Below are 23623 nucleotides of genomic sequence, written 5' to 3'. Positions count from 1 at the left end.
AGCCTGAGGGCCATGTTTGCCACCCACGGCCTGCCTGACATACTGGTCAGTGACAACGGGCTATGTTTCACCAGTGCCGAATTTAAAGAATTCATGACCCGCAATGGGATCAAACATGTCACCTCGGCCCCGTTTAAACCAGCCTCCAATGGACAGGCAGAGCGGGCAGTACAAACAATCAAACAGAGCCTTAAACGAGTCACAGAAGGCTCACTCCAAACCCGCCTATCCCGCGTACTGCTCAGCTACCGCACGAGACCCCACTCACTCACAGGGGTGCCCCCGGCTGAGCTACTCATGAAAAGGACACTTAAAACCAGACTCTCGCTGGTTCACCCCAACCTGCATGATCAGGTAGAGAGCAGGCGGCAGCAACAAAATGTAAACGATGGTCGCGGCACTGTGTCACGGGAAATTGATCTGAATGATCCTGTGTATGTGCTAAACTATGGACATGGTCCCAAGTGGATCGTGGGCACGGTGATAGCTAAAGAAGGGAGTAGGGTGTTTGTAGTCAAACTAGACAATGGACAAATTTGCAGAAAGCACCTGGACCAAACGAGGCTGCGATTCACAGACTGCCCTGAACAACCCACAGCAGACACCACCTTTTTCGAGCCCACAACACACACCCAAAGGATCAACGACACCACCCCAGACCAGGAAATGGAACCCAGCAAGGCCAGGCTCACCCAGCAGCCCTGCAGGGCCAATAACACGCCAGCCCAGCAAGGGCACAGCTAACACACCAGAACAGACATTTGTACCGAGGCGGTCCACCAGGGAAAGGCTCCCGACCGCCTCACCTTGTAAATAGTTTTCACTTTGACTTTGGGCGGGGAGTGATGTTGTGTATCTGTAAAGCATGCACTCCCATGTTCCACCACCAGGGAGCGCATCCCCTGAAGTCCCAAGGGATCCCAGCATAAGCCGGATAAGCCGGCCCCTAAGGCCTGTTCCTTACTCTGGAGTGTCTTAATAAAGACTGAGGTCACTATTACTTTAACCTCTCTGTGTGCAGTCTCATCTGTGTTAGGAACACAATAGGTGCAACTCTAAAGGGAGTGAATGAACAGAGAGACCGGGGGGTATATGGAGGTGGCAGGATGGTTGAGAAAATGGTTAAGAAAGCTTATGAGATCCTGGGCTTTATAATTAGAGAGATAGTGCAAAAGCAAGGACACTATGATGAACCTGTATAAAACACCGGTTCGGCCTGTGCTGCAGTATTGTGACCAATTCTGGGCACCACACTTTAGGAGGGATGTGAAGGCCTTAGAGAGGGTGCAGAGGAGATTTACCAGAATGGTTCCAGGGATGTGGGGCTTCAGTTACGTGGATAGATTGGAGAAGCTGGGGTTGTTCTCCTTGGAGCAGAGAAGGTTGAGAGGAGATTTGATCATGAGGGGTCTGGACAGAGTAGATCGAGAGAAACTGTTCCCATTGGTGGAAGGGTCGGGAACCAGAGGACACAGATTTAAGGTGATTGGCAGAAGAACCAAAGGCCAGATGAGGAAAAACGTTTTTATGCAGCGAGTGGTTCAGATCTGGAATGCACGGCCTGAGAGGGTGGTGGAGGCAGATTCAATCGTGGCTTTCAAAAGGGAATTGGATAAGTAGCTGATGTTAAACAATTTGCAGGGCTCCGGGGAAAGGGCGGGGGAGGGGGACAAGCTGAAGTGATAGTTTTTTATTTACACAGATCCATTACCTTGGATACATTCCCGTAAATGGTCAAAAGAATGAAGTCCGAAAGAAAGGGAAATGTATTCTCATTATTGCAACATGGGTAAAGAGGAATAAGAACAGAACACGCAGGAAATACTCAGCGGGTCAGGCAGCATCTGTGGAGCGAGAAACAGAGTTAATGTTTCAGCTCGATGACCTTTCAACAGAACTGGAAGATGTTGGAGATTTGACAGTTTTCAAGCAAGTCGAGATCCAGAGAAAAGTGTGTGTGGAAAGAACAAAGGGGAAGGTGTGTGATCGGGAGAGGGTCGGAGTGATTCAATGACAATACTTTCCCATTCCATTCCCAACCAATCTCTTCATCACAATCTATCAGTGCAATCAGCAAACAATTGATTAGCAGGGCTTTTAAATGATTGTTGAGGATAAATTAATAGAACATTCCCAGAGCTGGAATAATTCCCACTTTAATTTGCATATTTACTTTCCCACTTTTATTCATGCTGGTTCTTTTCTGTTAATCTTTCAGTCGCACTCTGCTGCAAACAATTCCCTGGGTGAGAGCATGGAGACATCCTTCCCCTGAGATTGTCCGAGGGACTGTCTAAGGGAGAGAAAACTGTAGCCCCAGTGTGGGGCCTCACCGGCCGCGAGTGGAGATCAGCAAATCTGCCCAATGTCCGATGAATTTCCACCCTTTGTAATTTCATACAGTGACCGGGAAAGTTAGCACTTGTAAAGTAAAATAACAGATACTGAGACTGACTGGGAACTATTGAACTGTAAACTTTGGGATATAAACTAATCCAGTTACACAAAAGATTACCACAAAATAAATCCAGAATAAAAACACAAATCTATTTCTAAAGTTTCCACGAAGTATCGATGTAGGTTCCTGAGGCTGCAGAACTCGATGGGCAGAGACACCATGGGCTGAATGCAGGGCTGGATTAAGGCTGTGTGGGGCCGAAGGTTAATAGGAGGGAAGGGCCTATATATGTACTATATATTGGTATCTATGGGGGATATCTAGGGGTATCTATGGGGGATATCTAGGGGTATCTATGGGGGATATCTAGGGGTATCTATGGGGGATATCTAGGGGTATCTATGGGGGATATCTAGGGGTATCTATGGGGATATCTAGGGGTATCTATGGGGATATCTAGGGGTATCTATGGGGGATATCTAGGGGTATCTATGGGGGATATCTAGGGGTATCTATGGGGGATATCGAGGGGTATCTATGAGGGATATCGAGGGGTATCTATGGGGGATATCTAGGGGTATCTATGGGGGATATCTAGGGGTATCTCTGAGGGATATCTAGGGGTATCTATGAGGGATATCTAGGGGTATCTATGGGGGATATCTAGGGGTATCTATGGGGGATATCTAGGGGTATCTATGGGGGATATCTAGGGGTATCTATGAGGGATATCGAGGGGTATCTATGAGGACATACTTACTCGACTAAATACTTTTCACATTTGACTTTGTCGTCGACATTTCCACTTTCAAAAGATAAATGAAAATACTTCATCCTTTTGTAAGGATTCACAATGATCAGACCTGATATTATAGCACTGGTCCTGTGAACAGTGCACATAACTCTCTGGGTGAATCATTTTTGGATATTTAAACATGTTTCCAGATTGTCACAGAATTTTAAACACACTTTGAGCCATAAGGACACAATATTTTGCACCTCTGAAGATATAATTATGCAGTTATATATGATATTGCTTCGCCAACCTTGTGATAAAGATTTAGGGTTAATGGTATAAAAATGAGGGCCTAAAGTCGAGGGCCTAAAAAATGAGGGCCTAAGGCTATAGCCTTCTTAGCCAATGGGTTAATCCGGCCCTGGCTGAATGGCCTCCTTCTATGCTGTACCAGTCATTCTATGGTCTCCAGATCAGGGTCAGAGTTCAGGGTCTGTAATGCGATAGCTTCTGGTGCATCATCTGTTTCATTTCCTGTCGCCTTTTGTGGGCTCCCGCTGTGCAATATCTGACAAAAGACAAGAAATGTGCTTTAAATAAAGAGTTTATGCTTCAAGAATAAACAGTGGACTGGAAGTGATGGATAAAGAGGAAGTTGAATAGAGGAGTAATTTTACAGAATGGGGAACAGAACAGAACATGGCCCACACATCACTGGCTCAGTGTTACTGAGATAATTTCAACAATTAAAGGTTCAGTCATTGGAAGAAGTAGACCTGATTAAAATGATAAACTAACTCCAGTTACTGAGAGAAGATATTGTGGAAGATTTTTCCCACTATGAATATATGAATGTAAAATAAGTTTATACTTTTGAGGTTAAAGGTCATGGCCATAGTGTGACCACATTTCTAAGAGGTTCTCCCTGTGGTTGACTGACCTCACCAGTAAAGTTACCTCGTTGAACTTATAACTCTGCTTCTGACACAACAATGGTCTCCTCCTGAAGCTACTGATCCTGTCTCTTTTGTTACCTCCCTGAGCTGTGATCTGCTGTGACGTTTATCAGAATCATTCATTTTCACAAAGTCAGTCATACTGTTCAATTTATTGTCATTTTTAATCTTACTTTTCAAATAATATTGGTTTCTGACAACATGGAAGTCATTAACTTCCAATATCAAAGAGGAATATGTTTGATAGTAAATTAAATGAACATAGAAACATGAACATAGAAAATAGGTGCAGGAGTAGGCCATTCGGCCCTTCGAGCCTGCACCACCATTCAATAAGATCATGGCTGATCATTCCCTCAGTACCCCTTTCCTGTTTTCTCTCCATACCCCTTGATCCCTTTAGGCGTAAGGGCCACATCTAACTCCCTCTTGAATATATCCAATGAACTGGTCTCAATGAGTCTCTGCAGTAGGGAATCCCACAGGTTAACAACTCTCTGAGTGAAGAAGTTTATCCTCATCTCAGTCCTAAATGGCCTGCCCCTTATCCTAAGACGGTGTCCCCTGGTTCTGGACTTCCCCAACATCGGGAACATTCTTCCTGCATCGAACCTGTCCAGTCCTGTCAGAATTTTATATGTTTCTATGAGATCCCCACTCATCCTTCTAAACTCCAATGTATAAAGGCCCAGTTGATCCAGTCTCTCCTCATTTGTCAGTCCAGCCATCCCAGGAATCTGTCTGGTGAACTTTCGCTGCACTGCCTCAATCTCAAGAACGTCCTTCCTCAGATTAGGAGACCAAAACTGAACACAATATTCCAGGTGAGGCCTCACTAAGGCCCTGTACAACTGCAGTAAGACATCCATGCTCCTATACTCAAATCCCCTAGCTATGAAGGCCAACATACCATTTGCCTTCTTCACCGCCTGCTGTACCTACATGCCAATTTTCAATGACTGATGTACCATGACACCCAGGTCTCATTGCACCTCCCCTTTTCCTAATCTGTCACCATTCAGATAATATTCTGTCTTCGCGTTTTTGCCCCCCAAGTGGATAACCTCACATTTATCCACATTATACTGCATCTGCCATGCATTTGCCCACTCACCTCACCTGTCCAAGTCACCCTGCAGCCTCTTAGCATCCTCCTCACAGCTCACCCAGTTTAGTGTCATCTGCAAACTTGGAGATATTACACTCATTTCCTTCATCCAAATCATTAATGTATATTGTAAAGAGCTGGGGTCCCAGCACTGAGCCCTGCGGCACTCCACTAGTCACTGTCTGCCATTCTGAAAAAGACCCGTTTATCCCGACTCTCTGCTTCCTATCTGCCAATCAGTTCTCTATCCATGTCAGTACATTACCCCCAATACCATGTGCTTTAATTTTGCACACCAATCTCTTGTGTGGGACCTTGTCAAAAGCCTTTTGAAAGTCCAAATACACCACATCCACTGGTTCTCCCTTGTCCACTCTACTAGTTATATCCTCTAAAAATTCCAGAAGATTTGTCAAGCATGATTTCCCTTTCATAAATCCATGCTGACTTGGGCGGATCCGGTCACTGCTTTCCAAATGCGCTGCTATTTCATCCTTAATAACTGATTCCAACATTTTCCCCACTACTGATGTCAGACTAACCGGTCTATAATTACCCGCTTTCTCTCTCCCTCCCTTTTTAAAAAGTGGTGTTACATTAGTTACCCTCCAGTCCATAGGAACTGATTCAGAGTCGATAGACTGTTGGAAAATGATCTCCAATGTATCCACTATTTCTAGGGCCACTTCCTTAAGTACTCTGGGATGCAGACTATCAGGCCCTGGGGATTTATCGGCCTTCAATCCCATCAATTTCCCTAACACAATTTCCCGCCTAATAAGGATTTCCTTCAGTTCCTCCTTCTCACTAGACCCTCGGTCCCCTAGTATTTCCGGAAGGTTATTTGTGTCTTCCTTAGTGAAGACAGAACCAATTTGTTGACTTGGTCTGCCATTTCTTTGTTCCCCATTATAAATTCACCTGATTATGACTGCAAGGGACCTACATTTGTCTTCACTAATCTTTTTCTCTTCACATATCTATAGAAGCTTTTGCAGTCAGTTTTTATGTTCTCGGCAAGCTTCTTCTCACATTCTATTTTCCCCCTCCTAATTAAATCCTTTGTCCTCCTCTGCTGAATTCTAAATTTCTCCCAGTCCTCAGGTTTGTTGCTTTTCCTGGCCAATTTATATACCTCTTCCTTGGATTGAACATTATCATTAATATCTCTTGTTAGCCACGGTTGAGCAACCGTCCTCTTTTTATTTTTACTCCAGACAGGGATGTACAATTGCTGGAGTTCATCCATGTGATCTTTAAATGTTTGCCACTGACTATCCACCGTATCATTTGCCAGTCTATTCTAGCCAATTCACGCCTCAAACCATCGAAGTTACCTTTCCTTAAGTTCAGGACCTTAGTTTCTGAATTAAATGTGTCACTCTCCATCTTAATAAAGAATTCTACCATATTATGGTCACTCTTCCCCAAGGGGCCTCGCACAACAAGATTGCTAATTAGTCCTTTCTCATTACACATCACCCAGTCTGGGAGGGCCATCTCCCTCGTTGGTTCCTCGAGATATTGGTCTAGAGAACCATCCCTAATACACTCCAGGAAATCCTTCTCCACCGCATTGCTACCAGTTTGGTTAGCCCAATCAATATGTAGATTAAAGTCGCCCATGATAACTGCTGTACCTTTATTGCATACATCCCTAATTTCTTGTTTGATGCTGTCCCCAACCTCACTACTACTGTTTGGTGGTCTGCACACAACTCCCACTAGCATTTTCTGCCCTTTGGTATTCCGTAGCTCCACCCATACCGATTCCACATCATCCAAGCTAATGTCCTTCCTTACAATTGCATTAATTTCCTCTTTAACCAGCATTGCCACCCCGCCTCCTTTTCCTTTCTGTCTATCCTTCTTAAATGTTGACTACCCCTGGATGTTGAGTTCCCAGCCTTGGTCACCCTGGAGCCATGTCTCCGTGATGCCAATGACATCATTACCGTTAACTACTATCTGCGCAGTTAATTCGTCCACCTTATTCCGAATACTCCTCGCATTGAGGCACAGAGCCTTCAGGCTTGTCTTTTTAACACACTTTGCCCCTTTAGAATTTTGGTGTAATGTGGCCCTTTTTGCTTTTTGCCTTAGGTTTCCCTGCCCTCCACTTTTACAATTCTCCTTTCTATCTTTTGCTTCTGCCCCCATTCTACTTCCCTCTGTCTCCCTACATAGGTTCCCATCCCCCTGCCATATTAGTTTAACTCCTCCCCAACAGCACTAGCAAACACTCCCCCTGGGACATTGGTTCCGGTCTTGCCCAGGTGCAGACCGTCCGGTTTGTACTGGTCCCACCTCCCCCAGAACTGGTTCCAATGTCCCAGGAATTTGAATCCCTCCCTTGTGCACCACTCCTCAAGCCACGTATTCATCTGAGCTATCCTGCGATTCCTACTCTGACAAGCACGTGATTAGTTATCCTGAGATTACTACTTTTGAGGTCCTACTTTCTAATTTAGCTCCGAGCTCCCTAAATTCGTCTCGTAGGATCTCATCCCGTTTTTTACCTATATTCTTGGTACCTATATGCACCATGACAATAATTTGAATTCTAGAATATTGGACTCAATGTGAGCAATCTCCTTTGATTTTCCGTTTTAATTTTATTCACTGATAATCAGGTACGGCTCTCAGAGATCTCACTGACATTCCAGGCTGGAGCTCACACACACACACAGAGGTTGGGGTGAATAGTATAGATTAAATTTAGGGGAGGCTAGATAAGTACACGAGGGAGAAAGGAATAGAAGGAGGTGTCGATTGGGTGGGAGGTGGCTCGTGTGGAGCATAAACCCCGACATGGACCAGCTGGGCCGAATGGCCTGTTTCTCTCTGTGAATTCTATGTAAACATCCTGAACAATACAGGTTACCTCACATCCTTCATGTAAGTTCAAACCTTCCACTAGTTACCACATTGCTGTGCCTCTCACCCCAACAGTTCCCATTCTACAATTCCTCGCACACAGCCCTGAAACACTCCTTCCTCGAACACTATCCCAACTGGGCTCTCCCAAACAGAAACTTTCCTTTTGAATGGACTGAGATTTGACCGTGAGTAAATCAGGTGAACCAAACCTACCACAGAGGAAGTGTTTACAGAGCGACAAATTCATTTCTATGCCCCAACACTCCTGCAGCTCTCTGGCGCCACCAGGCCACAGCAACAGGAATAACAGCAACGTTAAAATGATCAAACTCATTGCCAAACAAGCATTTGTATTTTGAGTTCATCTTAATTTTTACAGGTCGTGCTTTAACTGTTCAACTATTGGTTCCTGATAACTTTCAAGTTACTAATTTCCAAGAGGAATACTTGTGACAGTAAATGAAAAATAGTCAAAGATTGGGCCCCTAGTTTGAGCATTGTCCAATCATTGTCCAGCTATGGCCCTCCGAGATCTCCCTGATTCCTTCCTCAGAGCCTGGTGGAAAGTGGCAGCAGGGAAGTTAGTGCTGTTTGAATCAGGAAAAACATTCAAAGCTGTAAGAATTTAGCGAATTTGGAACAATTGCTTTCTTTAAATGTGCCAATCAATGATTCTTTAAATTCAGTACAATGTACAATATTTAAATAACATTTAAAAATACAGTTTGTGACATAATATCTGTTCAAAGAACATCAGTTTATCCGTGTCAAGTGACAGCTCGGCACTAATTCCTGATTTACTGGAAAGCTAAAAGAAATTCTTACTCTGTTCATCCTCTTCAAGCAGGAAATGAGTCCGACAGCAATGCCCAGTTTAACCAACAAGTAGCCCGAAACTGTGACCATCCAAATGGTCGGAAGTGGTCTCACTCTCACTGTGAAGGACAAAGTTAGAGTTTCAGTTTCACTCTCCATCTCGTTGAATATTTAAATACTCCTGTCAGTCATTCTATAAAAGATGTGGAAAGTGAAAACATTCAGCTTTAAACACTGGGAGCTAGAGGGCCAAATATTTCCACCAAGACCAAGTCCACGTCTTCTTTTTGTCCCATTTTATGTGTCTGAATTTGACTATTTTCATCAGATTATAGTGGGTGCAATAGCTTTAAATTAAAGTGAGCAGCTCTGAGGGAAAAGGGAGCGAATTAACGGGCATCAACTGGATGTAGACGTTAACCATCAAGGTGTCAGACAGACCCAGATCTGGAACTGGCATCACTAAAAAACACCCACGGTAACAAGGTGCAATTTTGTTGGAACTGTTCATATCTACCAGTCCGATCATGCGTGTTTTTAAAGTTCCGTGTGTTCTTGCAATGTTTATCTACCGAAGTAAAGTTCCCTCGACACTGTCCCATCAAACACTCCCAGGGCAGCTACAGCACGGGGTTAGATACAGAGTAAAGCTCCCTCTACACTGTCCCATCAAACACTCCCCGGGCAGCTACAGCACGGGGTTAGATACAGAGTAAAGCTCCCTCTACACTGTCCCATCAAACACTCCCAGGGCAGGTACAGCACGGGGTTAGATACAGAGTAAAGCTCCCTCTACACTGTCCCATCAAACACTCCCAGGGCAGGTACAGGGGGTTAGATACAGAGTAAAGCTCCCTCTACACTGTCCCATCAAACACTCCCAGGGCAGGTACAGCACGGGATTAGATACAGAGTAAAGCTCCCTCTACACTGTCCCATCAAACACTCCCAGGGCAGGTACAACACGGGGTTAGATACAGAGTAAAGCTCCCTCTACACTGTCTCATCAAACACTCCCAGGGCAGCTACAACACGGGGTTAGATACAGAGTAAAGCTCCCTCGACACTGTCCCATCAAACACTCCCAGGGCAGCTACAGCACGGGGTTAGATGCAGAGTAAAGCTCCCTCTACACTGTCCCATCAAACACTCCAAGGGCAAGTACAACACGGGTTAGATACAGAGTAAAGCTCCCTCTACACTGTCCCATCAAACACTCCAAGGGCAAGTACAACACGGGTTAGATACAGAGTAAAGTTCCCTCTACACTGTCCCATCAAACACTCCCAGGGCAGGTACAGCACGGGGTTAGATACAGAGTAAAGCTCCCTCTACACTGTCCCATCAAACACTCCCAGGGCAGGTACAGCACGGGGTTAGATACAGAGTAAAGCTCCCTCTACACTGTCCCATCAAACACTCCCAGGGCAGCTACAGCACGGGGTTAGATACAGAGTAAAGCTCCCTCTACACTGTCCCATCAAACACTCCAAGGGCAAGTACAACACGGGTTAGATACAGAGTAAAGCTCCCTCTACACTGTCCCAGCAAACACTCCCAGGGCAGGTACAGCACGGGTTAGATACAGAGTAAAGCTCCCTCTACACTGTCCCATCAAACACTCCAAGGGCAAGTACAACACGGGTTAGATACAGAGTAAAGCTCCTTCTACACTGTCATAAGAACATATGAACATAAGAATTAGGAACAGGAGTAGGCCATCTAGCCCCTCGAGCCTGCTCCACCATTCAACAAGATCATGGCTGATCTGGCCGTGGACTCAGCTCCACTTACCCGCCCGCTCCCCGTAACCCTTAATTCCCTTATTGGTTAAAAATCTATCTATCTGTGACTTGAATACATTCAATGAGCTGGGCTCAACTGCTCCTTGGGCAGAGAATTCCACAGATTCACAACCCTCTGGGAGAAGAAATTCCTTCTCAACTCGGTTTTAAATTGGCTCCCCCGTATTTTGAGGCTGTGCCCCCTAGTTCTAGTCTCCCCGACCAGTGGAAACAACCTCTCTGCCTCTATCTTGTCTATCCCTTTCATTATTTTAAATGTTTCTGAAAGATCACCCCTCATCCTTCTGAACTCCAACGAGTAAAGACCCAGTCTACTCAATCTATCATCGTAAGGTAACTCCCTCATCTCCGGAATCAGCTTCGTGAATCGTCTCTGTACCCCCTCCAAAGCCAGTATATCCTTCCTTAAGTAAGGTGACCAAAACTGCACGCAGTACTCCAGGTGCGGCCTCACCAATACCCTGTACAGTTGCAGCAGGACCTCCCTGCTTTTGTACTCCATCCCTCTCGCAATGAAGGCCAACATTCCATTCGCCTTCCTGATTACCTGCTGCGCCTGCAAACTAACTTTTTGGGATTCATGCACAAGGATCCCCAGGTCCCTCTGCATCGCAGCATGTTGTAATTTCTCCCCATTCAAATAATATTCCCTTTTCCTGTTTTTTTTGCCAAGGTGGATGACCTCACATTTTCCGACATTGTATTCCATCTGCCAAACCTTAGCCCATTCGCTTAACCTATCCAAATCTCTTTGCAGCCTCTCTGTGTCCTCTACACAACCCGCTTTCCCACTAATCTTTGTGTCATCTGCAAATTTTGTCACACTACACTCTGTCCCCTCTTCCAGGTCATCTATGTATATTGTAAACAGTTGTGGTCCCAGCACCGATCCCTGTGGCACACCACTAACCACCGATTTCCAACCCGAAAAGGACCCATTTATCCCGACTCTCTGCTTTCTGTCAGCCAGCCAATTCTCTATCCATGCTAATACATTTCCTCTGACTCTGCGTACTTTTATCTTCTGCAGTAACCTTTTGTGTGGCACCTTATCGAATGCCTTTTGGAAATCTAAATACACCACATCCATCGGTACACCTCTATCCACCATGCTCGTTATATCCTCAAAGAATTCCAGTAAATTAGTTGAACATGATTTCCCCTTTGCATGTTGTATCTGCTTGATTGCACTATTCCTATCTAGATGTCCCGCTATTTCTTCCTTCATGATAGCTTCAAGCATTTTCCCACTACAGGTGCTAAACTAACCGGCCTATAGTTACCTGCCTTTTGTCTGCCCCCTTTTTTAAACAGAGGCGTTACATTCGCTGCTTTCCATTTTCCAAGAGTAAAGCGATAAATACCAATGCATCGGCCTGCATCCAGAGATGGGCGCTCGCGTTGTCCGCATACAACTACGCCATCCGCCACAGGCCAGGCACAGAAAACTGCGCCGAGCAGCAGTCGGTGAGAGGCGGGAGCAGCGTGGTGAGGCCTATAAAGGCCCAGCGGGTGTTCCACAGGCAGTCGGTGAGAGGCGGGAGTCGAGGTGAGGCCTATAAAGGCCCAGCGGGAGTTCCACAGGCAGTCGGTGAGAGGCGAAAGGCGGGAGCAGCGTGGTGAGGCCTATAAAGGCCCAGCGGGTGTTCCACAGGCAGTCGGTAAGAGGCGGGAGCAGCGTGGTGAGGCCTATAAAGGCCCAGCGGGTGTTCCACAGGCAGCGGCAGTCGGTGAGAGGCGGGAGCAGCGTGGTGAGGCCTATAAAGGCCCAGCGGGTGTTCCACAGGCAGTCGGTGAGAGGCGGGAGTCGAGGTGAGGCCTATAAAGGCCCAGCGGGTGTTCCACAGGCAGTCGGTGAGAGGCGGGAGTCGAGGTGAGGCCTATAAAGGCCCAGCGGGTGTTCCACAGGCAGTCGGTGAGAGGCGGGAGTCGAGGTGAGGCCTATAAAGGCCCAGCGGGTGTTCCACAGGCAGCAGCAGTCGGTGAGAGGCGGGAGTCGAGGTGCGAGGTGAGGCCTATAAAGGCGGGGCTTGTGCACCTCCAGCCGGGAGAAAAAGCAGAAAAGAAGTAGAAAGGAATCAAAAGGTGACGTCACAGCCAAAGGGGTAAGTGATTGGCTGGTGATTGGTGAGTAGTTTTTCTTTTTCTTTTTTATTTCAGGAAGTAACCTGTAACAGTGTTGTCACCAATTTAAGGGTATCTAAGGGTTAATTCATGGCAGGAGAGCTCTGTCACGTGATATGCTCTCCTGTACCATGTGGGAACTCAGGGATATTTCCAGTGTCCCTGACGACTACATCTGCGGGAAGTGTATCCGCCTCCAGCTCCTGACAGACCACGTTGCGGAATTGGAGCTGAGGGTGGATTCACTCTGGAGCATCCACGATGCTGAGAATGACGTGAGTAGCACGTGCAGCGAGTTGGTCTTACCGCAGGAGAAGGGTCCACAGCCAGCTAGGGAATGGAAGACCAGCAGGAAGAGTAGTGCAAGGAAGGTAGTGCAGGGGTCCCCTGCGGTCATCCCCCTGCAAAACAGATACACTGCTTTGAGTACTGTTGAGGGGGATGACTCATCAGGGGAGGGCAGCAGCAGCCAAGTTCATGGCACCGTGGCTGGCTCTGCTGCACAGGAGGGCAGGAAAAAGAGTGGGAGAGCAATAGTGATAGGAGATTCAATTGTAAGGGGAATAGATAGGTGTTTCTGCGGCCGCAACCGAGACTCCAGGATGGTATGTTGCCTTCCTGGTGCAAGGGTCAAGGATGTCTCGGAGCGGGTGCAGGACATTCTAAAAAGGGAGGGTGAACAGCCAGTTGTCGTGGTGCACATTGGTACCAACGACATAGGAAAAAAAAGGGATGAGGTCCTACGAAACGAATTTAAGGAGCTAGGAGCTAAATTAAAAAGTAGAACCTCAAAAGTAGTAATCTCGGGATTGCTACCAGTGCCACGTGCTAGTCAGAGTAGGAATCGCAGGATAGCGCAGATGAATACGTGGCTTGAGCAGTGGTACAGCAGGGAGGGATTCAAATTCCTGGGGCATTGGAACCGGTTCTGGGGGAGGTGGGACCAGTACAAACCGGACGGTCTGCACCTGGGCAGGACCGGAACCAATGTCCTAGGGGGAGTGTTTGCTAGTGCTGTTGGGGAGGAGTTAAACTAATATGGCAGGGGGATGGGAACCAATGCAGGGAGACAGAGGGAAACAAAAAGGAGACAAAAGCAAAAGACAGAAAGGAGATGAGGAAAAGTGGAGGGCAGAGAAACCCAAGGCAAAAAGGGCCACTGTACAGCAAAATTCTAAAAGGACAAAGGGTGTTAAAAAAACAAGCCTGAAGGCTTTGTGTCTTAATGCAAGGAGTATCCGTAATAAGGTGGATGAATAAACTGTGCAAATAGATGTTAACAAATATGATGTGATTGGGATTACAGAGACGTGGCTCCAGGATGTTCAGGGCTGGGAACTCAACATCCAGGGGTATTCAACATTCAGGAAGATGGAATAAAAGGAAAAGGAGGTGGGGTAGCATTGCTGGTTAAAGAGGAGATGAATGCAATAGTTAGGAATGACATTAGCTTGGATGATGTGGAATCTATATGGGTAGAGCTGCAGAACACCAAAGGGCAAAAAACATTAGTGGGAGTTGTGTACAGACCTCCAAACAGCAGTAGTGATGTTGGGGAGGGCATCAAACAGGAAATTAGGGGTGCATACAATAAAGGTGCAGCAATTATAATGGGTGACTTTAATATGCACATAGATTGGGCTAACCAAACTGGAAGCAATACGGTGGAGGAGGATTTCCTGGAGTGCATAAGGGATGGTTTTCGAGACCAATATGTCGAGGAACCAACTAGGGGGGAGGCCATCTTAGACTGGGTGTTGTGTAATGAGAGAGGATTAATTAGCAATCGCGTTGTGCGAGGCCCCTTGGTGACCATAATATGGTGGAATTCTGCATTAGGATGGAGAATGAAACAGTTAATTCAGAGACTATGGTCCAGAACTTAAAGAAGGGTAACTTTGAAGGTATGAGGCATGAATTGGCTTGGATAGATTGGCGAATGATACTTAAGGGGTTGACTGTGGATGGGCAATGGCAGACATTTAGAGACCGCATGGATGAACTACAACAATTTTACATTCCTGTCTGGCGTAAAAATAAAAAAGGGAAGGTGGCTCAACCGTGGCTATCAAGGGAAATCAGGGATAGTATTAAAGCCAAGGAAGTGGCATACAAATTGGCCAGAAATAGCAGCGAACCCGGGGACTGGGAGAAATTTAGAACTCAGCAGAGGAGGACAAAGGGTTTGATTAGGGCAGGGAAAATGGAGTACGAGAAGAAGCTTGCAAGAAACATTAAAACGATTGCAAAAGTTTCTATAGATATGTAAAGAGAAAAAGGTTAGTAAAGACAAACGTAGGTCCCCTGCAGTCAGAATCAGGGGAAGTCATAACGGGGAACAAAGAAATGGCAGACCAATTGAACAAGTACTTTGGTTCGGTATTCACTAAGGAGGACACAAACAACCTTCCGGATATAAAAGGGGTCAGAGGGTCGAGTAAGGAGGAGGAACTGAGGGAAATCCTTATTAGTCGGGAAATTGTGTTGGGGAAATTCATGGGATTGAAGGCCGATAAATCCCCAGGGTCTGATGGACTGCATCCCAGAGTACTTAAGGAGGTGGCCTTGGAAATAGCAGATGCAATGACAGTCATTTTCCAACATTCCATTGACTCTGGATCAGTTCCTGTAGAGTGGAGGGTAGCCAATGTAAACCCACTTTTTAAAAAAGGAGGGAGAGAGAAAGCAGGGAATTATAGACTGGTCAGCCTGACCTCAGTCGTGGGTAAAATGACGGAATCAATTATTAAGGATGTCATAGCAGCACATTTGGAAAGAGGTGACATGATAGGTCCAAGTCAGCATGGATTTGTGAAAGGGAAATCATGCTTGACAAATCTTCTGGAATTTTTTGAGGATGTTTCCAGTAGAGTGGACAAGGGAGAACCAGTTGATGTGGTATATTTGGACTTTCAGAAGGCTTTCGACAAGGTCCCACACAAGAGATTAATGTGCAAAGTTAAAGCACATGGGATTGGGGGTCGTGTGCTGACATGGATTGAGAACTGGTTGGCAGACAGGAAGCAAAGAGTAGGAGTAAATGGGGACTTTTCAGAATGGCTGGCAGTGACTAGTGGGGTATCGCAAGGTTCTGTGCTGGGGCCCCAGCTGTTTACACTGTACATTAATGATTTAGACGAGGGGATTAAATGTAGTATCTCCAAATTTGCAGATGACACAAAGTTGGGTGGCAGTGTGAGCTGCGAGGAGGATGCTATGAGTCTGCAGAGTGACTTGGATAGGTTAGGTGAGTGGGCAAATGCATGGCAGATGAAGTATAATGTGGATAAATGTGAGGTTATCCACTTTGGTGGTAAAAACAGAGAGACAGACTATTATCTGAATGGTGACAGATTAGGAAAAGGGGAGGTGCAACGAGACCTGGGTGTCATGGTACATCAGTCATTGAAGGTTGGCATGCAGGTACAGCAGGCGGTTAAGAAAGCAAATGGCATGTTGGCCTTCATAGCGAGGGGCTTTGAGTACAGGGGCAGGGAGGTGTTGCTATAGTTGTACAGGGCCTTGGTGAGGCCACACCTGGAGTATTGTGTGCAGTTTTGGTCTCCTAACTTGAGGAAGGACATTCTTGCTGTTGAGGGAGTGCAGCGAAGGTTCACCAGACTGATTCCCGGGATGGCGGGACTGACCTATCAAGAAAGACTGGATCAACTGGGCTTATATTCACTGGAGTTCAGAAGAATGAGAGGGGACCTCATGGAAACGTTTAAAATTCTGATGGGTTTAGACAGGTTAGATGCAGGAAGAATGTTCCCAATATTGGGGAAGTCCAGAACCAGGGGACACAGTCTAAGGATAAGGGGTAAGCCATTTAGGACTGAGATGAGGAGAAACTTCTTCACGCAGAGAGTGGAGAACCTGTGGAATTCTCTACCACAGAAAGTTGTTGAGGCCAATTCACTAAATATATTCAAAAAGGAGTTAGATGAAATCCTTACTACTCGGGGGATCAAGGGGTATGGCGAGAAAGCAGGAATGGGGTACTGAAGTTGCATGTTCAGCCATGAACTCATTGAATAGCGGTGCAGGCTAGAAGGGCCGAATGGCCTACTCCTGCACCTATTTTCTATGTTTCTATGTTTCTCAGTCGGCTGCCATTGCCCACCACGGGGGTGGAAATGTTGCAGTCCACAGATCTAGCCATGGTTATGGAAACATTTGAGAGTGAGCAATCACCTGTCACTGCCCGACAGATCAAAACCTGTTCAAACCAGGACACGTTATTATCTCTAGTCAAAAGCTGTGCGCTTTACGGGAGCTGGTCCAGTGTCCCAGTGCAAATGCAGGAAGAGATAAAGCCATTCCAGCAGAGCAAAGATGAAATGTCTATACAGGCAGACTGCCTTCTGTGGGGCAATCGAGTAGTGGTCCCCAAGAAGGGCAGAGACACTTTCATCAATGACCTCCACTGTACCCACCCAGGCATCAGAATGATGAAAGCGATAGCCAGATCCCATGTGTGGTGGCCCGGTATCAATATGGACTTAGAGTCCTGCGTTCACAGATGTAATACATGCTCGCAGTTAAGCAATGTACCCAGAGAGGCGCAGCTCAGTTTATACTCTTGGCCCTCCAAACCGTGGTCTAGGGTACACGTCGACTGTGCAGGCCCGTTCTTGGGTAAAATGTTCCTTGTGGTTGTTGATGCATACTCCAAGTGGATTGAATGTGAGATAATGTTGACTAGCACGTCCGCTGCCACTACTGAAACCCTGTGGGCCATGTTTGCCACTCACGGCTTACCTGATGTCCTGGTGAGCGACAACGGGCCATGTTTTACCAGTGCTGAGTTCAAAGTAACGGGATCAAACATGTCACATCTGTCCCGTTTAAACCAGCGTCCAATGGTCAGGCAGAGAGAGCAGTGCAAACCATCAAGCAAGGCTTGAAGAGGGTAACTGAAGGCTCACTGCAGACTCGCCTATCCCGAGTTCTGCTTAGCTACCGCACGAGATCCCACTCGCTCACTGGGATCCCACCTGCTGAAATGCTCATGAAAAGAGCACTTAAGACAAGGCTCTCGTTAGTTCACCCTGATCTACATGAACAGGTAGAGAGCAGGCGGCTTCAACAAAGTGCATACCATGATAGCGCAAATGTGTCAGGCGAGATTGAAATCAACGATGCTGTATTTGTATTAAATTATGGACAAGGTCCCAAGTGGCTTCCTGGCACTGTCGTGGCCAAAGAGGGGATCAGGGTATTTCGGGTCAAACTTTCAAATGGACTCATTCACCGGAAACACTTGGACCAAATCAAACTCAGATTCACGGGCTACCCTGAGCAACCCACCTTGGACCCTACCTTTTTTGATCCTCCAACATACACACCAGTGGCAACCAGCACCACGGCTGACCACGAAGCAGAACCCATCATCCACAGCAGCCCAGCAAGGCCAGCTGCACAGCAGCCCAGCGAGGGCCCAACAAATGATTCAGCAACACCAGCTTTCACACCGAGATGATCAACCAGGGCAAGAAAGGCCCCAGATCGACTCACATTGTAAATAGTTACACTATTGACTTTGCGGGGGGGAGTGTTGTTCTATATGTGGACTTGTATTTACTCTGTACAGCCACCAGAGGGCTCATCCTCTGGAGTCCTAAGTGATCCCACAATCCCTTGGGAGCACAGGTATTTAAGGAGGCTTCACAGGTTGGAGAGGCACTCTGGAGACCTGCAATGAAAGACTAAGGTCAAACTTTACTTTGAGCTCACAGTGTTCAGTCTGACTCTTTCTCCATACACAATATCCTCAATACACGGGCAGTGACCCCGTGCATGATGTCACTGAGGCGCAGCATGTAGATTAGGAAAAGGAAGGAACATTATATTCGGAAACAACCAGCTGCCTTTTTCAACCTCATCTACGTTTTTGCTTTTCCACAGGTATCTAGTCTGTCTATGTACCAGGGCAGAGAAAAACTCCAGAACTTTAGGTGGGCTTTCTTACCCTCCAGATGGTGGGCAGCACATTCTGGACCTTTTCATGGCATCGCCCTGTGACCAAATATCCCCAACACTCCAGGTTCATGCTGGACCCCTGCAAACTCTCCTCCTCCACCACATACTGTACCACCTCTTCAGACCTCCCTTCCCACAGCCTCCACTGTTGGCCATGATAACCACTGCTGAAACCCTCATCATTGCCTTTGTTACCTCGACACTTCACTATTCCAAAGCACTCTTGGCTGGCCTCTCACATTCTACCCTACGTAAACTAGAGATGATCCTAAACTCGACTGTCCCTGTCCTAACTCGCACCAAGTCCCACTCACCCATCACCCTCTGTGCTCGCTGACCTACATTGGCTCCCAGTTAAGCAACACCTCGATTTCAAAATTGTCATCCTTGTTTTCAAATCCCTCCATGACCTCGCCCCTCCCTATCTCTGTAATCTCCTCCAGCCCCTCACCCCCCGCCCCCCCATCCCCCGAGATGTCTGCGCTCCTCTATTTCTGCCCTCTTGAACAGCCCTGATTAGAATCGCTCCACCATTGGTGGCCATGCCTTCTGTTGTCTAGACCCCAAGCTCTGGAACTCCCTGCCTAAACCTCCCCGCCTCTCGAGCTCTCTTTCCTCCTTCAAAACACTTTTTAAAACATACCTCTGACCAAGCTTCTGGTCACCTGCCGTGATTTCTACTTATGCAGCTCGGTGTCAAATATTTGTCTCATAATATTCCTATGAAGCACCTTGGGATGTTTCACTACGTTAAAGGCGCTCTATAAATACAAGTTGTTGTGTTATTGTTGTAGTGCAATGAGTTAATGGAACGTTTTGACCAAAATCTAGGCAGCCTGTGGCTCCTCTGCTCCCTCCTCTCCCCCATCTTACACACTGCTTCGTGATCCGAGGAGGAAGACATTCACTAATCGCCCAAGGGTTGCTATGGTAACTGTGCTTACACTTTGCCTCCTTTTACAATCTGACCTTCCAACACAGGCTGTCAGCACTTCACTGCAAGTTTAATGGGGCATCAAGGTGGGAAAATGTACAGCTCTCTGACAACTGTTCACCCACTTTCCAAATACACAGAAACACTGGACACCCGAGCACACTGCCAACACAAGATATCTGCACACTGCGTGTTCACAGACTCACAAACGGTGGAAGTTAGGCTCGGTCTAGGGTGGCACTGTCTCTGCTCACAATACCAGAAAATGTCTCTTCTCTATCTGCTTACAGAAGGCTGCACAGGTGAAGAGATTTGTACCTGAGGGGGACCTCCCAACCAGTGCTCACTGACTGAGAGTAAACTCAGCAATTCCACACTCCCAGTGTAAATGTTTCTGACAGTGAAATGGGGAAGAAGTTGTTTACTTTTCATACCAACGTTAATCCCCGGGAATGTCCCTTCCCACAATCTGCCTGTGGAGTTCCCAAATTAGCTCATTTACATACATTATAAGGAGGGCCAGTGGATTTGCAGCCTTGAGTTTCTTGCTTTTGATCTCACAATGCACAAGCCCGAGCAGACTGTCGAACTCGTCTGGCAGAACGTCTCATCGCCAGAGCTTTCACACAAGCACCAAGACTAGACACCAAGCACCAGGGTGAGGAGGGCCCTACCCATCAGACCCTTCAGGCACAGCCGGGGTTTCAGAGACACGGCCCTCTGCCCCAGAGTTGGCTGTGGTGCGGATGAGACAATCCTCCATCTCCTTTGGGATTGCCCCTTTGCAAGGCAGGTCTGGATGGAGATGCAGTGGTTGCTGTCGAGGTTCATCCCAAGCAGCTCCGTAACACAGGACTCTGTGCTCTACGGGCTGTTCCCAGGGACACACACCGAGACAGACATCATCAGCTGCTGGAGGGCCATCAACTCAGTGAAAGACGCACTTTGGTCTTCCCGAAACTTGCTGGTCTTCCAGAGCAAGGAGATGTCCACGTCTGTGTGTTGCAGACTGGCACAATCCAAGATCCAGGAGTACGTGCTGAGGGTCACACTAACAATTGGTGCAGTCGCCGCAAAGGCACGGTGGGGAAGGGCCACAGTTTAAAGTCCTTCCATCACGGTAAACCCAGGGGCTGGAATCAGTATAAAACTCCCCTCGGCCTGTACTTGTAAACTTGTTGTATACATAGAGCACCATGATCTGAAAACACCTGTGTTGTGCCATGTATAATGCAAGTTCTGTTTAGTAATGTATGTTGCAAGGAAATGTAACTGTACCCTCACCCATTCCGTGTACCGTATAGTGTCACTAGTAAAGTAATTTGATGACTGTATTACAATGTATCCTGGATTGTACTGAAATGTACCTCGAAATGTAAAGCAAGCAAATGTATTGAACGGAACTGCCGTCAGCATCCAAATGTATTGTATGGAATTACTGACTGCATCCAAATGTACTGAACTGCCTCCAATGTATTGTGCCACTTTTTATATCAATAAAGTATATTTTGAAATTTAAAAAAAAGGAGGGATCATCATCATAGGCAGTCCCTTTTGGGAGCTGAGTGCTTTGAAGTGTTGCTGCTCAGTGGCACTCTCTGTGGATTGGCCATTCATGTGCTAATTGACTAATTGCAGAAACTCATCTTTCCAGTTTGGCTGGGTCTGGTCTTTTTGCTCGGGACAAGCACCAATTGTAGAAATCTGCACGTCGAACGACCAACGGTCAGCCAAGGTGCCGGACTGGCACCACGAAAGATTGGAGGCTTCGGCCAAAACACAAGCTGAAAGGAGGAATCTGCAAATGGATGGTGGCCAACCGAGCGGTGAACCAGGGCGTCCGAAACACCATCCGAGTGACGGTGAAGAAAGTGGAAGGACAGACAACGATGCACCGGGACCTCTTCGTGAAGAAAGTCCTGCTTGGAACCTGTGGCATGAAAGTCGCGGATATCTTCACCTTGCAGGACATCCCGAAGAGAGGTTACTTTGATGTGTCCTTCAGAAACGTCACCCTATGCCTGAAGTTCCTGAGGGGATTGAAGGAGGTGAGTGAACCACTGCGGTCAATGCTGACTTGGGAACCACTGTTCATCCTCCCGTCGCAGAGAAGACGCACTATCACAGTGCAGATGTACAACCCCCACATCCCGGTCATTGATGTGCTGACATTCCTCACCAGGTATGTCGATGGGGCAGGAAGCAGCATCGACCTGAAAGACCTCCACGGGATTTGGACCAGCAAGCACCAGATCCAGGTCACCATGAAAGTGGACGCCAGCGGAACCATCCTGCACCCTCCCTCCAGCTTCACCATCGGAGGAAGTCGGGGCTACATGGTGTACGCCGGACAACCCAACGTGTGCCGGACCTGCGGGAAGGCAGGCCACGTGGTGGCAAGCTGCACAACTGTCATCTGCTGCAACTGCAAGAAGGAAGGCCACCAGACAAAGGACTGTAAGGAGACCAAGTGCTGCAACCTTTGTGGTCAGGCTGGAGATCTGTGCAAGGCCTGCCCCAAGCACAATGTCAGCTCTGCGCAGGCGGCAAAGAACATGGTGACCCGTGAGGAGAAAGCTGAGGAACACAACGCCCCAGAGGAGACCGACACCGCCCTCCCTCCCAACACACCGTGCGAACAAACCACTGCCCTAGTCGACACTGACCGAGAGGAGGAAGGGCAGTCTGCCACAGCAAGCCGCCAGACACTAGCACCCAGCAGTGAAACTCCCCCCGAGACACCGAGTCCATGGAAGAGGAGGGAGCAGGAGCAGAAGGAAAACAGGAATGGCAGCTCATCAAGATGAAGAAGAAGGCGGCCCACAAGTCAAGGGAAAAGAGGCCTCCTGCAGAAACGAGAGGCAAAAGACAGCTACTGTCCACGACGGACAGCAGTGACTGCAGCTCACCCGATGACGAAGGGCGAGGCAAAAGCCCCCACTACCACCAGCAGAAGGGGCAAAACACCAATGTGACCAGCGCAGTCCAGCTCCGGGACCCTGGGAGCAGTGATGTCACCAATACCCCCCGCTCCGGATCTCTGGGAGCGATGAAGAGACAGATACACCCCCGCTCCGGATCTCTGGGAGCGATGAAGTGACAGATGCCCCCCCGCTCCGGATCTCTGGGAGCGACGAAGTGACAGATGCCCCCCCGCTCCGGATCTCTGGGAGCGACGAAGTGACAGATGCCCCCCGCTCCGGATCTCTGGGAGCGACGAAGTGACAGATACACCCCCGCTCCGGATCTCTGGGAGCGATGAAGAGACAGATACACCCCCGCTCCGGATCTCTGGGAGCGACGACACCACAGGGGATGCACACAAGGAACAACCAACACCAGGCAAGGGCAGCCCAGTTAACATGGAGGTCCCCCGTCCATACTGCTGGTGTCCCCTGGTCAACCCATCCCCAAGGCAGAGGACAACCCATATCTCAGCCAAGGTGCAGTAGAAAAGTTTAAAGTTAACCTATGTATACGGGAACAGGCCACAGGGCCAAAGGACTGCGTGTTTGAAATGTAATGTTTGGATTGTAATCACCAATTTAAAAATGGGTTTAAAGATAGCATCCATTAACGTGCGTAGCATTAAGTCATCTACGCGATGTGTTTCCACCTTGGGGTACCTCGCCAAGGTCAAGGCAGACCTGCTGTTCTTGCCGGAGTGTGGCCTGCCGCACTTCAGCAGTTACCGGCAGTGGTCGCAATGGACCATCCGTCTGGTCAGGAGGCAACGATTGCCGGGCCTCCGGCCTGGGCATTCTGCTGCGGGGAGGTCACTTCACCATCACCGAAGTTAAGGAGGTGGTGGGCGGCCGCCTGCTCGTAGCAGATGTATTGTATAAAAATGTTCCTCTAAGGCTAATTAACGTGTATGCCTCACC

At 47.6% G+C, this 23623-nt stretch overlaps 1 protein-coding gene across 1 annotated transcript in view; it reads right to left on the bottom strand.

Moving 5' to 3' along the window:
- Positions 1-2677: 2677 nt before the first annotated feature.
- LOC139274588 (CD276 antigen homolog) overlaps positions 2678-23623 on the bottom strand; it is a 52215-nt gene continuing 31269 nt past the window's right edge. Inside the window, exons 6-7 of the mRNA XM_070891296.1 lie at positions 8904-9013; positions 2678-3702 (exon numbers count right to left, since the gene is read on the bottom strand). Of these exons, the coding sequence (XP_070747397.1) occupies positions 3589-3702; positions 8904-9013 (224 nt within the window). The 3' untranslated portion in view covers positions 2678-3588. The remainder of the gene's footprint in view (positions 3703-8903; positions 9014-23623) is intronic.

Source organism: Pristiophorus japonicus, chromosome 1, assembly GCF_044704955.1.
Source record: "Pristiophorus japonicus isolate sPriJap1 chromosome 1, sPriJap1.hap1, whole genome shotgun sequence".
Lineage (NCBI taxonomy): Eukaryota > Metazoa > Chordata > Chondrichthyes > Pristiophoridae > Pristiophorus > Pristiophorus japonicus.
The sequence above is the reverse complement of the archived record's forward strand: the minus strand, read 5'-3'. Positions and strand labels throughout refer to the sequence as shown.